General features: G+C 45.3%; 1 protein-coding gene across 1 annotated transcript; it reads left to right on the top strand.

Annotated features, from left to right (window-relative positions):
- Nucleotides 1-234: 234 nt before the first annotated feature.
- On the top strand, nt 235-14,688 carry GSG1L2 (GSG1 like 2). Its single transcript, XM_032431965.1, has 5 exons — nt 235-544; nt 8,409-8,456; nt 9,528-9,680; nt 11,457-11,568; nt 14,430-14,688. The coding sequence occupies exons 1-5, from the start codon at nt 235-237 to the stop codon at nt 14,686-14,688; spliced, it is 882 nt and encodes a 293-aa protein (XP_032287856.1).
- The last annotated feature ends 1,035 nt before the right edge of the window (nt 14,689-15,723 follow it).

Genomic DNA, 15,723 nt, shown 5'->3' with positions numbered 1-15,723 from the left:
TGGGGAGGACTGAAGGGCCGGCTCTGCTGATGGGAATCTGTCCCCACTCTGTGCTTTCTCCTGTGGCTTCTCAGGCCACAGATGCCACACGCTGGGGGGCACCCAGGATCCCCCCCGGGGGACGTGAGAGAAGCCTGTAAGGGTGCCAGATGGCAGGGCTGAGAGGGGCGGGTAGCATCCGGAGGCAGGGAGGGGGCCCGCTGCTCATCCCGACGCCACACACCTCCTCCAGCCATGGACAGGGCCAGGCAGCAGCAGGTGCTGACCCTCCTCCCCGTCTGCCTCGCCCTGGCCTTCTCCCTCGCCGCCATGGGCAGCACCCACTGGTGCGAGGGGACCCGGAGGGTGGCAAAGCCTCTGTGCCGGGACCAGCTGGGCAAGATGCACTGCATTCACTTCATCGGGGGCCACAGCAGCGGTGGCAGGAGGGACAACAGGAGCCAGGCTGTCCAGTACATTTGGGAGACGGGGGCCGACAAGTTCATCCAGTGCAGGTTCCACGTGGGGCTCTGGCAGTCCTGTGAGGAGAGCCTCGGCAGCACAGGTGAGCACGGCCGCAGGGGACAGGGATGGGTGACAGGTGCAGGAAGCTTTGGAGCTGCGCTACCCGGCTCTGAGTCCCAGCCCGGCCACTGACTGCCTCTGTGTCCTTGGGCAAGCTTCTTCACCTCTCTGAGCCTGTTTTCTTGGCTGTAAAATAGGAAGGATAGCAGTACTCGTGACCCAGAGTCATTATAAAGACTGAATGACTGCGTTCACGGTCTTGCAACAGTGCTTGCTGTGATGTGTTAATAAACACTCGCTTTTACCATTTGCTACTGTCACCCGATCCCTAGAGAACCCAAAGTGGCCCCATCTGACTCTATACTGTGTCCTTGCACTTTTAAGGGGGTCTTGGAATGGCAGGTTCTCTTAGAAAACTGACTTTTATCATCATTGGTGGGAAGGGAACCCCCTCTGTGGAGCAGCTACCAGAAGTAAGATTCCTTAACAAGCTAGACCTTTGTCTCTGGAAACCCTTGAAATAGCCCTACAGAGTAGTATTGTTTCCTCAGCTCACAAATGAGGAAACTGAGGCTCAGAGTTTCAGGTCACATGGCTGGTAAGCCCAACCCCTTTCTCACCGTATTATTACGAAGCTCTGATCTTTTGAGCTTCTGTGGGTTTGGCAGAATGGTGGTGAGGGAAATGGGGGAGGGGGAGAGAGGAGAGAGAAGAGGGAGGGGAAGGGTTGATATTTGGAGCTCTTATATATCAGAAAAAAAAATTTTTTTTACCTCCTAAGGAACAGAGGAAGGAGGACCTGGACTCCCCAGTGTCAGGTAGCCTGGCTGCAAACCCAAGCCCATGCTTGGGGCCAGGATGCTCTTCCCTTCCTGCTAGGAAAGCACACCCCTCAAGGTGGAAAGGAGAGGCCCCCCCCATCCCCATTTCTCTCTTGATCTTGGGCTTAACACGTTAAATTTCTTGACCAGCTTTTTACTTTCCCTGGAGTTTCTAATTGCCTTTTCCCATCCTCATAGCATTAGTGGTTTATTCCTGAGGTCTAAGTAAAAGACTCCAAGTAGGAACCCTCTGATATGCTGCTTACCCCTCTCCATCCTGTCCCAGTGGGGGCCACAGAAGGGCAGTGCCTAGTCTTACTCTTCTTCATGTCCCAGTCAGTGTGAATGGCCTTTGCTTTAAGTATGGCTCATACACTGCCATGGTACCTAGAGATAAGCCTACCAGAAGCACCTCCCTACCCCTGTCCTCTGGGGAGTGCAGCTATCTTCCTATAAGTCCTCTCTCTCTACCCCCACAAACAGGCGCAGGAGGCTCACGATCCCGCATTCTGGAAGGCACCAAAGGCAGTCTCAGATTTTCAGTTTGGAAACTATGGCCACCAAACCCATAGGCAAGTTGCTTGGAGACTTCCACTCCCCTTCCAAGTCCCCATCTGAGGACTGCCTACTTCATTTTCCAGAGCTGCATGTAAGCATCACACGGGCTATCAAATGTTTGCTGTGCATGATAGTCGCCTGGGAAGTTAATACAAACCCAGGTGCCCAGCCCTGGAGATTCTGATTCAGTAGGTCTTGGATGGGGTCTAAAAATCTACAGTCCTTTTTTAAAAAATATGTTTAACCAAGGTAATATTTACACATGGATAAGAGATAAAATCATTTTGAAATGCTTATAAGGAAAACCAACAGTCCCCTGCTGCCTTCCAGCTTCATAACCTAATCCCACCCTTCAGGGAAACCACTTTTAGCTTAGTTGTTTCTTCTGGTATTTGCTTCCATGTTTCAAAAAACATGTGCTGTCTTCATGTTAGACATTATTTATTGAGTTCCTGTCATAATAGATAAGGCTAAATCTCTCATACGACCACATCCCACACCTGTTCTGCCATCTTCCTAATAAATCAATAAACCAATAATTTATTTAGAGTATATAAATATTGTTCATCACAGAATCAAAGAGGTGCTATCATTACATTAAATTTCTTGTACAGCTTTTTGCTTTTCCTAGAGTTCCTAATTGCCTTTTCTTTTCTCATCCTCATAGCATTGCTTTTTATTCCTCTCAGCTCTCCTTTCCATCTGGTGTTATCTATATTTCTAATAAGCTCCCCTGGTGATTAAGACACACACCAAAGTCAGAGAAACATGACCCAGGGTACAGCAAAGCCCTCTGGAAAGAGGACACTCAAAGCAGCATGGAATAAATTTGCTAAAAGCCATTTCCTTGTTAAGCACAGGAAGAATGTGCTAGGAGAATGGAAGGATAGAAAGGCGAGTGAGCCACAGTGGTGAGACCTGAGATGAAACTAAAACAAGGAAAAAGATGATAAGTTATCACAAAGACTGATCTATGATATGGGAATAGAAAGGACGGAGAAGTTCCTTACAGCTCTGGGCATGGCGAAGTCTTCATAAAGGAGGTGGCCACAGTACCCAGACCTCCAAGCAGGACTATGATTTTAATAGATGGAGATTAGGGCTGAATTATTCCAGGCAGACAGGACAGAGTGAGCAAAGTTCTGAGGCAGAACAGTTCTGGTATTTGCATTAGAACACAAGGCAGGGTGGAAGAATTTAACTCACATGGAAGAATTTAACTCACATGGCTCTTCAGTGTCACCTGAGGCAGCTTCTCCTCCCCTGCAACACAAGGTCACGGTCACTCCAGGACAAGGAACTGAGCAAGACAATGTTCCCTGGAAAGAAAAACCTAATAACCTAATTGAGGAATATTAGAAGCTTCTGTAATGTTAGGGGAGGTTGGGCCACAGTGGAACCTGAACCTGAGGGCGGGAATTAGAAAATTAGACAGTTGGGAGCTGCTTCCCCAATGACCAGGGAACTGGGAGAAAGGATTCTGCAGGGGTTGGACTCAAGGGAAGTCTGGGCTTTTCAGGGACTGGAAGCCTCATCTCTTAAATGATGTCAAAGCTAGGGGCTTCGGGCAAGGCTGGAAGCAGGTGCAAACTGTCTACTGGCGTATGGCACATGCCTGACATACTCACACAAACACTGTGCAGATAGATGATATAAACTGTCCCTGTTGCTTTCTGATAAAAAACTATTACCAGGTCGGGGGAGGGGGCCTTCTCGACCTAAAACAGGGACCAATGGCTGTGTGAGGGTCTTTCAAACTTCTTCCTCTAGAGACCAGGAGTCTCCTTGGCACTTCTGCTAATGCAGGGTGTGTTTACTACACACACACACACACACACACACACACACACACACACAGCCTTCTCATGGATCACACCACTAAAAGGTTTTTAAATATGTTGTCAGGAACACAGGCTGAATTCTAAGGAGGGTTGAGGTTCTCAGTGATTCATGCACAAAGCCAAGTAGAAATAAAGAGTGTCATTCTTGACCCCTTTCGGATTTATGTGCATCTTAGATACTTGATGTCAAGCCAGAAAGAGACTTTAACAAGCGCCTCGCTGGATTTTCTCAAAGATGACACCCCCCAAGAGATGCCTTTTGAAAAATTAAATAAAAAGTTTCTCGATTGTCAAAAAAAAATGGAAAATGTTGCATATTACATTTTCTTCTTGAAAATTCGCAATGCACATTAACATATTAACATTTCTGAGAAGTCTCACAATAAAGAAGACTGTTTACTATGTATTACATATCCCAGGGTTTCCCAAAATTAGTTGACCCCAGAAAAAGAGTCTGCTCGGAGGAACATTCTTTGTGAAAGACTTACCTAAAACAAGAGGTGCATTTTATAGATGGGAAAACCGAGATCTAGAGGCAGAAGTGCCCCCTCGAAGACTGAACAGTTAGATTCTAGTAGAGCAAGACATAGAGCTCAGATTTCTTAACCCAGACTCCCTGTTCCCCCCAAAACATGCCCAAAACTTGACTGAAAAGCAATTGTCTTATAATTGCCAATGAGTACATTTGTATCCATCAATCCAAGAAACCCCTGCTCACATTTTAATATGTTTCCTATTATAATAATGTTGTCTGGGTAAACCATAGTCTCTAAATATTGTCATCACTTTATTAAGAACCAAGAAGAGGACATCTTCCCCAGAACACCTTTTTTTTTTTCCTTTAAGAGAAATGTGATCACCTTCACATGTTACAAGATGCCCCCAGAGCAAAAAGTTTAGAATTAAGTTTTTATTAAATAATAACTAAAATAATAGCAAACATACAAGAGAATAAAACAAAAGATATTCATCACAGGTCGAAAAACAATGCCCACAGAAAGTGGTAACAGAAGCGAATGGAGCAAGGCCATCAGGGAATGTCAATGACCTTGACACCTCATCCCCAGCTCAAGGGGGCAGCCCTTTGCTCAGCTCAGCTTTATGGCCACATGGATTTAAGCGCTTGGTGTTGTCAGAACCTCTGATTTCTCAAGGGAAGTAAGATATTTGTATTTCCATGTGAAAATTCCCAGTTTTAAAGTATCTTGAAGGGGGACCTGGGTGGCTCAGTCGGTTGAACCTCTGACTCTTGGTTTTGGCTCAGCTCATGATCTTGCAGTCGTGGGATCCAGCCCCACATCAGGCTCCGTACTCAGCAGGGCGTCTGCTTCGGATTCTCTCTCTCTCTGCCCCTCCCCCCCACTCAATCTCTCTCTCTCTCTCAAATAAATAAATTAATAATCTTTTTTTTTTTTTTTAAAGATTTTATTTATTTGACAGAGAGAGCGAGAGAGGGAACACAAGCAGGGGGAGTGGGAGAGGGAGAAGCAGGCTCCCCGCTGAGCAGGGAGCCCGACGCGGGGCTTGATCCCAGGACCCTGGGATCATGACCTGAGCCGAAGGCAGACGCTTAATGACTGAGCCACCCGGGCGCCCCAATAAATTAATGATCTTAAAAAAAGAAGTATCTTGAAAACATTGCATCGGCCTGAGAAAGTATGTCTGCAGCAGAATATAGCCTGGGGCCCCCAGTTAAAGATCACTCCACACAAACATCTGCTCTTAGTGTAATTTATCACAAGTGCCTGGGAGATTCAGGGTGCATGAAAGAAAAGGATTATAGCTGGAGGTGAATGGGAAGGCACCCAAATGGTGCTCGGAGAGAGGGTCAGAAGGGGCGCGGGCTGCTCAGGAGACCTACCAGTAAGCACTCCAGCCTGGAGAGAGTACCCCTTGATCCACATAAGCCCAGGAAAGGGGCCTCGGGAAGCCCAACCACCCCCAGCTCTGCGGCACCGTGAGGCCTCGTGGATGTTTTCCTTCTGAATCAGCTTCATCTCCCTCCGTGCAAAAGCTGACCCTCCAGGGAGCCCTTGCCTGGAGTGCGATTTAGGGACATCCCCTGCTCAAGCCACCTCTTCCTATCCCCGTTCCTGTTGCCAGGGTATCTTTCAAGGGGGGCGGCGCCTCTGATTCCCTCCTCTGAAATGGCAAAGTGATGAGTCAACAAAATGTGCTGGTTTCCAATTCTTCACTGTTCTGCTAAACTCCCAAAAGGTCAAGGACAGAGGAGCCTGGGCACCCCATGGGCGGTGGGAGTGGAGGATGAGCAGACGGGGATGCGAGAGCCCAGTGCTGGGGACCTGGCCGCCGTGTCCCAAGCTGGCTTGTCTCCCCGCTTGGCTGGTGAAGCCCTTGCCGCCGAGCTATGTAACACCCGCCTCTCTGGCTTCATGGGATTTATGAAGATTTTTCCTTTTAATCCTGCTGGCCTCATTCAAAGGAACACCATTTCTGAGGATTCAGATTAATCAGGGGCTCACTACGGCCTGACTCTTTGCCCAGGCTGACCTCAGACTTCAGAGCTTTGGTGAATTCTCCTAATCTCCTCGGCTGGCCTCCACTTTCTCTTTGCCCCACCCCTGGTTCTGTACCTGGCCCCCTCTTTATTCCTGTGACAAAGGGCAGACCTCTTGGGAAGGCAACATAGACAATTACTCCCCCACGCATTATGTAGAAAGACAGCAGGTGGTGCTACGCAAAAGGATATGGAGTCTCAGGTGGGAGAGCCCAGTTTCCGATTCTGACTCTACCAACCTGCCTGAGCCTGGCCTCCAAATCTGTCAAAGACTATGGGTACTTGCCTTTATGGATAATGAAACACTCCAAAAAAAAAAAAAAAAAAAAAAAGTGTCAGGCAGTTCATCAAATACTAGCAAACTTTCTCATTGGAGGACTTGTATGACATCCATTTCACAGATGAAGAGAGCGAGGTTTAGAGTATGAAGTCTCTCTGAGAGCAGCTTGTGAATGTAGAGATGTCCCCCCCCCCATGCTGTGGGGGCCTCCTTGGTAGAACCAAGGGGACGTGGACAAATTTGGGGGACTGTGACCATAACATCACAGCCACTGCCCCAAATCACGGATTCTGTGAGGAGAACGGACCCATCGCCTCAATCCAAAGTTGACTTAATTAAAAAGCTGAAGAGGCCACTGTGGCTTTAAATCGGCAGATGGCTCCCCAAGGCTGTCGTCCTCACCCCCAGCTGTGTAAAATGTTTGTTGTGGATGGTTATGTGACAGGTGAGAATGTATCCCAGCAGGGCGGCTCAAGCAAATGGCTGTATCATAAACCCAGGCTTTGTTCCTCTTTCTCCTATAGCCCAGCAGAGGTGCACTGCAGACGTGCAAAGCAATGAGGCCCCAGGGCACTTGGAGTTTCATGAGGACAAGCACGGCAAATCTCAAGGATTATGGTCTTTAGACAAGCACTGCCACGAGTGTGCACCTGCTCATGCATAGGATCCTTCCCGCGTGAGCCTGACCAGGTGGAAAGTGAAGCCAAGGGAAGGGCTCAGTGTTGGGAGGACAGGGAGAGGAGGCTGGCCATAAAAGAAGAGGAATTTTGACTCAATGCTGGAGGAATAAGGAGCCACAGTAGGCTCTTGAATAGGGGACTTATCTGGGATTTTCTCTCCTCCGAAGGAGAAGTAATTTCCACAGTCGAAAGATGCTCCCCTGAGCTTATTTCTGTCCCTGAAAACTTCCAGCAAAGGCAGGTGCCGTGATCCTGGCCCTCAGGGTACTTAGAGTCTATTGTAATTAATAATGATGTGTGCTAGTCACATGCAAATAGGGCCCAGCGGAACTCATTTATTTCAGTGCGATTTCAGTGCGTGTTATGTCATTAAATCCTCAAAGCGAGGCTACTGCCGGGACTCCTGAACCTGTTTTAGGGACAAGAGAGCCATTCCTTTGAAGAGTCAATGATCTGTGCCCTGCCTTGCCCTGTTTTAGTTCCTGGCAGCCCAGGAAGACCCTGAGATCATGACCTGAACTGAAATCAAGAGTTGGATGCTTAAGTGACTGAGCCACCCAGGCGCCCCTGCTCTAATTCATTTTTAAAAATCAATACCAACTTTGTTACTTTCCCTCTAACTGGAAACAAACTATCTGAGGCTCACACCATAATGGATGCTGTTGGGGAAGTTGAGAACCCCTGGTCTCAGGCTCACAGTATCAGTCCAGATGGGCTGGATTATGCTGCAGTAACAAACAACCCCCAAATCCCAGTGGTTTAAGTGAACAAATTCATTTCTAGTTCATTCTGTGTGGATTTTTCAGGTCAGCAAGGGGTGAGTCCTCCCCACAGCCATTCAGGGACCCAGGCTGATAGAGACTCCATCCAGACGTGTTCTTCTGTGATCACAGAGGCAGGGAAACAAGAACCAGTGCGCAGTCCATTGGCTCTTAAAGCTTCTGACCAGAAGTGACCCATCTCACAGCAGCTCCCTATTCACTGGCCAAAGAAAGTCATATGGCCAAGCCTGGACTCACGGGATGGGATGGGATTGAATCATGCTCCCGTAGGGTGGGTGGGGGGCACTACACGTCTATGAACAATAAAGCAATCTGCCACGTTCCCCAATCCTTGTTCGACATGACCTGGGATAGATAGTAACACAGTCTGTTGCTAATTGTCACAGCTACTGCTACTTATGACTATATTCTCCTTGTGTTGTAGGTGAAAAGTGTAGGAGTTTCCAGAGTATAATACCAGCTGAAGAACAAGGTAAATACCTTACTCGTGTTCTGTCCACAAGCCACAATTTGGATAATTTTTTCTGTCCATAATTTGGATAACTTTTATTGTTTTTGCTGGGACACAGGAAAAGATGAGAGAGATATTTATGGTTTTCCCATGAAGTCAAATCCAGAAGCTAGAACCGCTGGCTCTCTCCACGTGCCCTATAGTCAGTGGTGCTGGAAAATGTCAAACCATCCATTTTGCCGGCAGGAAGCCCCGACGGGTAGTGTTAGCTGTTTCCCAGGGTATGAATAATCCTGCCGTGGCTCACTGCAAACTACCAATACAAGGTAAATGCAGGGCTGGGAAGAGATGAGCTCCAGCCGCCACTGCCTACAGCACTTTGTCTCCATAACACTCATCAAATCCGCGATGACTTTCTCCGTATCTGTTTCCCCAGCTGGAATAAAGGTTTTGTGAAGGCATGAATCATGCTTGTTTCATCCACTGCTGGGTCCCCAGCCCCTAGCTTGCTCTACTGGAGGACTTCCAGAAACATTAGCTTCCCTCCCTGTCCTCTTGACCCATTTGCCCCCACCTCCAACACAGTTCCTTGGAGCCGCAGGTGGGATCCCCTCCAGAGGGCAAATAATTGGCTCACATAGAAACAAACAAGGTTTTGGGATCTCTAACCAGGGCTCTTAAACTCTCAGACATCTCTGTCCTCTTGTTTAAGTGTGTGTATCTTCTTTAAAAAGACAAAGATAAAGTCTTCTGGTGAAATCTAAACAACGCATTAGCTTTGGAGCTAGAGAATAAAGACCCCCAGCATCTCTCGTGTCTTCACATCAGACTCTTATTCTATTTCTTTTCCCTCCCAGCAAAGGACAATATTTACACAATCCTCTCTCAACACCAAGGAGCTCTCTGTGACTGCCAACTTTCAAGATTCAACAGACGTAGCTGTGGTTTTTTTACCCCTTGGTGTTTGGTTTTTATTTTTAATTTTTTATTTATTTCTTTTGTTTTAGAAGTGAACTAAATCAAAGGGCTAGACATGGCAGTACTTCTGAATTCTCAATGCTCAACATCTCTGACATTCTCACATTTTTGCAGGTGTTCTGTGGTTGTCCATTGGGGCCGAAATCCTGAATATCCTTCTGTTGTTGACAAGTGCCATCCTCCTGGGCTCCAGAGTGAGTTATCATGGCTCTGGGTTCCACTGGCTCAGGGTGGACGCATCTGTGGCCATCCTCATGGTGCTCGCAGGTACTTGCCCACAGCAGTATTCAGACAGGCTGACTCCCCACACCCTGCCCCAGTCGGAGGGACAGAGCTTCAGCCGAAGTGCAGGCTGGCTCTTTTCTGTCGATGGCCAGTTCATCAAGACAGCTGGCTGGTCTACCAGAGAAGTCACTGAGTTAACCCCATTGCGGGGAAAGCAATGATGCTTTGGGTGACTGATGAAAAGAAATGGGGTAGGCATGGGGCTTGGAGAATAAAATGTCTTACTGTGTCTATATCACAACTCTGGGAAGGAGATACACTGGCTCTGAGAACAGAAATTGCCTAATTTAGTAGGGTGGTTGTGCGTGAAAAATTCTGCCTGGGTTCAAATCCCTGCTACCTAATGGTTGTGTGGCCCCAGGCAAGTCACTCAACCTCTCTGAGCCAGCTCTCTCAAGAGACTATGGTGATGACTAGGTAAGAATGCACCTAGTATGTAGTAAGAATGCAAGAAATGGTCACTTGTTAAAAATCATCATCCAAGTTTGGTGTACATATAAGAATGAAGAACACCCTTTTTGGGGGGTGGGGTTCTTCTGTGTCCTCCAAGCAACTTTTAGAGCAACTTCATTTGGTCTCCTGAGTTGGCCTTTCCATCAAGAGAAGAACCCCAAACAAATGACTTCCTTCGATTCTCTGTCCCGATACTTGAAGCTCTGTTAATAGTACATCAGCCCAACTGGGAGCTCATTTCTGGCTTGATAAGTGTCAGGTGTCTTTCCCAAGCCTTATCACCAGTGAATAGGGTGATAAAATCCAATTTATGGATCTTCATAGCAAAGAGGCAGGCCATGGACTCTTGGAGACTCTTCCCCAGGTTCTGGCATCCCCGAGGGCCCCCCAGGATCATGAGAGTAGGCTTCTTTCTGGATGTCTGATCATTGTGATCTGCGAACACAATGTCAGGTAAAATGTTTGAGGATTTACATCACAAGGACTTTAGCCAGCCCTATTAACATATAATTGCCCCCACCAATTAAAACTACTTCTATTTGGGCCCCTGAAGCCAATCCCTAACTGGCCACCATTTGCCATACATTTATTAAATTAAAACACCATATGTGTAATTAGAGTCCCTGCAAAAAGAAAGACAAAACAACAAAACAACTAGGGTTTAAAAGTAAAATTCAAAAAAGGTTTCTTGAACAGAAGACCAAACTCTATATATAGAAAGCTCCCTCCAAGTACCTGGAAAAATAGACACAGTGCACTCAAATCCTCAACATATCCTCCAAACCTATGGGAAAAAAAGTCTTCGAGGGTCTCCAGGCAAAAAAACCAAGACACTTACAAAGGAAAGAAAATCCCCTTGGCAGCTGATTTCTGTTCCTCCTGAATACTGCCACGTGAGTCTAGTGTGGCCAGAACACGCTCAGATTTTTATCTAAAGTATCCCAGTGTTGAAGCCTTAGCAAATCATCCACATGAAAAAGAATAACATGACAGAAGACTGTAGAATGTGGTGTCAGGCCAAATGTAGCTCAAGGACCCCTCATCTGTGCTGGGAAAGAGAGAATGGAACATCGGAGCCTCTGAGCCTAGGGAGACAGGGGTATTATAGACTGGGGAGAGTTGGTCATGGGAGGAATTACCTGGCCACTGTGCGAATTCATGAAAATAAGGAATTAGTGTGTATGTGAAACATGAAGGCGGCTTGAAAGGACTCAAGGAGGATGCTACTGGCTTTCTTTCATCCAACTCACATAAGGTAGAGAAACTCCATTCCTAACTCTGGCTCACAGAGCTCTCCTTATGCAGGGCTTCTCAGCATGGTGGCCCACATGATGTACACAACCATTTTTCAAATCACTGTGAACCTTGGACCAGAAGATTGGAAGCCTCAGACGTGGGACTACGGCTGGTCCTACTGGTGAGTTCTGGCCGTGGTCCTCAAGTCCTGACGGGCTGTCAGGGATGCACACGGGTTTTGTAGGACTACGGACCTTGGCCATCATTCCGCCATCTGACTTTGGATGAATTTCTTAACCATTCTGTAGCCCCGCTCTCTCCTCTGTGAAGGGATGATACTTGTCTCATGCATTCATAGGCATTTAAAGAGATTAGGTTTGGTAAAATCTTTGACCCAGAGTCAAGTCCTCAAGCCATGGAGACACTGATGTTATTCCATTCTTAAACACAGCTGGGGGGAGAGTCCCGAGTAATAATGCCTAGTAAATACTTCAGTGTTGGGAGACCCAGCCCCAGTTTCTAATGGACAAAGCCAGGACATAAAAGTTCTGTCTCTTAACGGAAAGACTCAGCCATGCCATATAAGATCACAGCGGTTCTTTTTGATATGGATCTCTGAAGTACAGCTGCAGTTTTATACACACACACACACACACACACACACACACGTACATTTTCATCCTGTATAACAATCTCTTATGTTACTTTTCTCTTTGTAAAACAAATAACACATTCTAGGTTTACTCCCTCATCTTACCATTCTAGAGTTTGGTGAACATGTCCGTATACTGTTACCCGCATGATTTATTAGATTTTGTACTCTTCTCAGTTTGTGTCTCAACCTGAAGAAGTTTTTTTTTTTTTTTTTTTTTACAAACATTTCTTTGTAGCATCACACCATTCCCTCGACCTGTGTGTCACTTTAGTTGCCTCCTTCCAGACAGGTGTCATTGTTTCTGAGGTGACGTCACTGGTGCTACACACAGTGGAGAACCCAGCTGCACTAGAGCTCAGATCAATGTCAGGTGGGCCAACAACTATGGTCAACTGATGCTGTGGGTTGAAGTAGATCCCAAACGTCAAAGGAATCTGTAGAATGGTCTATTTGTTTCCAATATCATTTTGTTTCGTTTCCAATTACTTGTAATTACTTAACTCTTAATCAAAGAAATAGATGCAAATAGTTTTTAAAAATCAAATAGTATTAAACAGGGGCACCTGGATGGCTCATTCTGTAGAGCACACAACTCTTGATCTCAGGGTTGTGAGTTTGAGCCCCACATTGGGTGCAGAGATTGCTTAAAAATAAAATTAAAAAAAAAAATCAAATAGCATAAACATAGCAATCTCTCAATTCTGTCTCTCCCTATCCCACTCCTCTAGCCCCACCAAAGCCCCCCATCTTTCTCTCCACTCGGGATGGCTATTCTGAGGCATGCCACATGACACTTCCCTTTGCCACTCCTTTGTACAGGAGAGCTGTTTCCTAGGTTCCATATCATTATCTTACTTATTTTGCATTCACATTATGTGGGTGCACATCTCCCAATGAGAGAGAAATTATTTTATTTCTTGCATATTTGGAAAGGTACTTATTCGATGCTCCATATTTGATTGATAGTTTGGCAGAGTGTAGAATCCTTTGTTGAAAATCATTTTCCCTGAAAAATGTGAAGGCATAGTTCCATTTCCTTCTAGAACTTACTGATTCTGGGAAGAGTTCCATACTCTTCTGATTCATGTTCCATTATAAGTAGGCTGGTGTTTTCTACTCTTTATTACTGGTGTTCAGAAATGTCAGGATAATGCACCTTGGAGTCTTTCATTCACTTTCATTCTTCTTTCCTGTGTTTGATGGGTCCTTCAATCTGAATATTCATGTCCTAGAATTCTGGGGATTTTTCTGTTATTATTTCATTGGTTATTTCCATTCCTTAGCTTTCTGTTCTCTTTAGAAACTTCTTGTTAGTTCAATATCGAGACTCTTGGATTAATCATCTAAATGTCATCGTATCCCTCACATTTTCTAGCTCCTTCTTTTTGTAATCTTTTCTGAAAATGTTCCTCTCTTTGTCATCTAACCTTCCTATTGAATTATTATTTGGATCTTACTTGAATTTCCAAAAGGTCTTTCTTGTTTTCTAGTTGTTCCTTTCTCATATATCCCGATCTTGCCTTGTTCATGTAGCATCTTCTCATATCTCTCTGTAGATAGTGATCAAAGGGTTTTCTTCTGGTTGCTCTTTTCTTCTGTTCCTTGTGCTATCTCTTTTCTTTAGATGCCCCCCCTTTTTTTCTGTTTACTGTTGGGCCTTTCCCCTAGATGTTGGTACCTTTGATGTCAAGTTATATTTAAGGATGATTGGAAACTCTAGAGTGGGTTTAGAAATTAGTTATGGGTAGGTTTCTTTGTAGGTAATCGGATAAGGGGACTTCTATTTTACCCGGGAATTTCACCCCCTCAAAACACACAAATGCCAGTTGGCAGAGGTTCTTTCTCAGCAACCATTCCACTGGGTTCCATAGAAGGTGAAAAGTATAGATCATCATATCAGAATGCAACAGGCTTCCAGAGGGTAGAGATAGAAAGTAACAACACCAATGTCGTGCCCTGGGTTAGAGCCAACCACCACCACAACTAAAAGCAACACTGGTATGTTAGCAGATACTATGCTGAGTACTTCCCAGCATTAGTTCATTGAATTCCTCACAACCACCCTGTGTGTGGTGTTACTATTAGTCAAGTTTTGCAGATGATGAACCTGATCCAGAGAGATGAAGTCACCAGCTCAAGGGTGCACAGCTCATAAGAGAGAGGGGCAAACCCACAGTGCAAACTTAGCACAATGTCCCCAGAGTCCGTTCTCTTAACCATTGGGCTACAACAACACTATTGGCTGGTCTCTGAAACTTGTGATCCAAAGTCCAGGTCCAAATTGGGTGGAAAGAGGCACTGGTTTTTCACCAGACTGACCACCAGCAGGAAACCCTGGAACCACAGCCTCTTTCCTGCTCCTTCCTAACTGTGCCTTTTGTTGACAGCCTCGCATGGGTTTCCTTTGCCCTCTGCATGGCTGTGTCGGTCATGGCCATGAACAGATACACAGCAGCCCGCCTGGAGTTCATAGAGAAGCAGAGGATACAGAAGGGCAGTCGGCACTCTCAACAAAACTTCCCAGAACCCAAGGCTTTGGAAAGTGTTTGGGAAACAAAAGCTGCTCCCAGCCCTGACAGGCATGCCCTCGTGAGTGTGTCAGACCACCTGCCACCAAATGACCCAGGCAAAGTGTCCATGTGCTAGCCAGTGCTTGTGGCTATCAAATCTGCACAGGCAGGCAAGCCAGACACTTATGTCCACAATGAACATCTCTGGGGTGGGCTTCAGAAGGCTGTGGTCCAGGTAAACTTTCTACCCACCATCTTACCCTTTATTAAACAGCTTTGGCTTCAGCTAATGATTCCTGGTAAAATGTCAGTGTCTTTAAGTGAGATTACGCTTACAGAAGATATCAACCATTGATACTCTAGTATAAATGAGTATCTCAAGCTTTCATGACAGTGGGCTTAATAAGGGTAACCAAAGAAGAGGGAACATGTAAGCACTAAGGGTAAGAGAAGTTGAAGAAAGGGGAAAGCAAGGTTCTAACTACAAAGGGTGTGAAATGTGTTGCCCACACTTGTTTGTTGACAGAATAGTCCAGAAAATTTTCCCTTAATGGACACACACAAATTGATAGTATGTGTGACTATCCCATACTTTCTCTGTTATTTTAATTAAGAAAGTGCAAATTTAAATTTAAGGAATTGGTTTTGTGTTACTTTAAATATATATTTTCTTTGCAATTTCCTAATTTCTACCTATAGTAGAATCTACTTGGAAGGATAATCAAATGATAAAACAAAATGAGAACAGTCGAATGGAATGACATCTTATCACAATTAAGTAGAACAAATGTTGGAATTGTTGTGCTTAAATTGCCAGGCACTTTTGCTTCTAAAAATAAACATTGCTAAATGTGTGAGTTTTGTTTGAAGCAGTGGGGTTGTGCATGTTTCTTAATGTGTTCAGTTACAATATTATGTAAGTTTATCTTGTATTTTAAACTAACATATTATTGAGGCCACAGGTTGTGAGACACATAATTTGGGTTTTTTGAAAAAAATAATAAACTGCTAAATTATAATAACCCTAAATATGTCCTAACTTAGATTCATTTTTAAAAAAGTATATGTTTAGTGAACACATTATTTCTGGGGGAAAAAACACAAGCCCTCTGAATGTTTCAAATAAAATCACTCAATCTACTTATGCTAAATTGTATTTATACTCTCACAG

Source organism: Phoca vitulina, unplaced genomic scaffold (genome assembly GCF_004348235.1).
Source record: "Phoca vitulina isolate PV1807 unplaced genomic scaffold, GSC_HSeal_1.0 scaffold47, whole genome shotgun sequence".
Lineage (NCBI taxonomy): Eukaryota > Metazoa > Chordata > Mammalia > Carnivora > Phocidae > Phoca > Phoca vitulina.
This window is presented reverse-complemented; position numbering and strand designations above follow the sequence as displayed.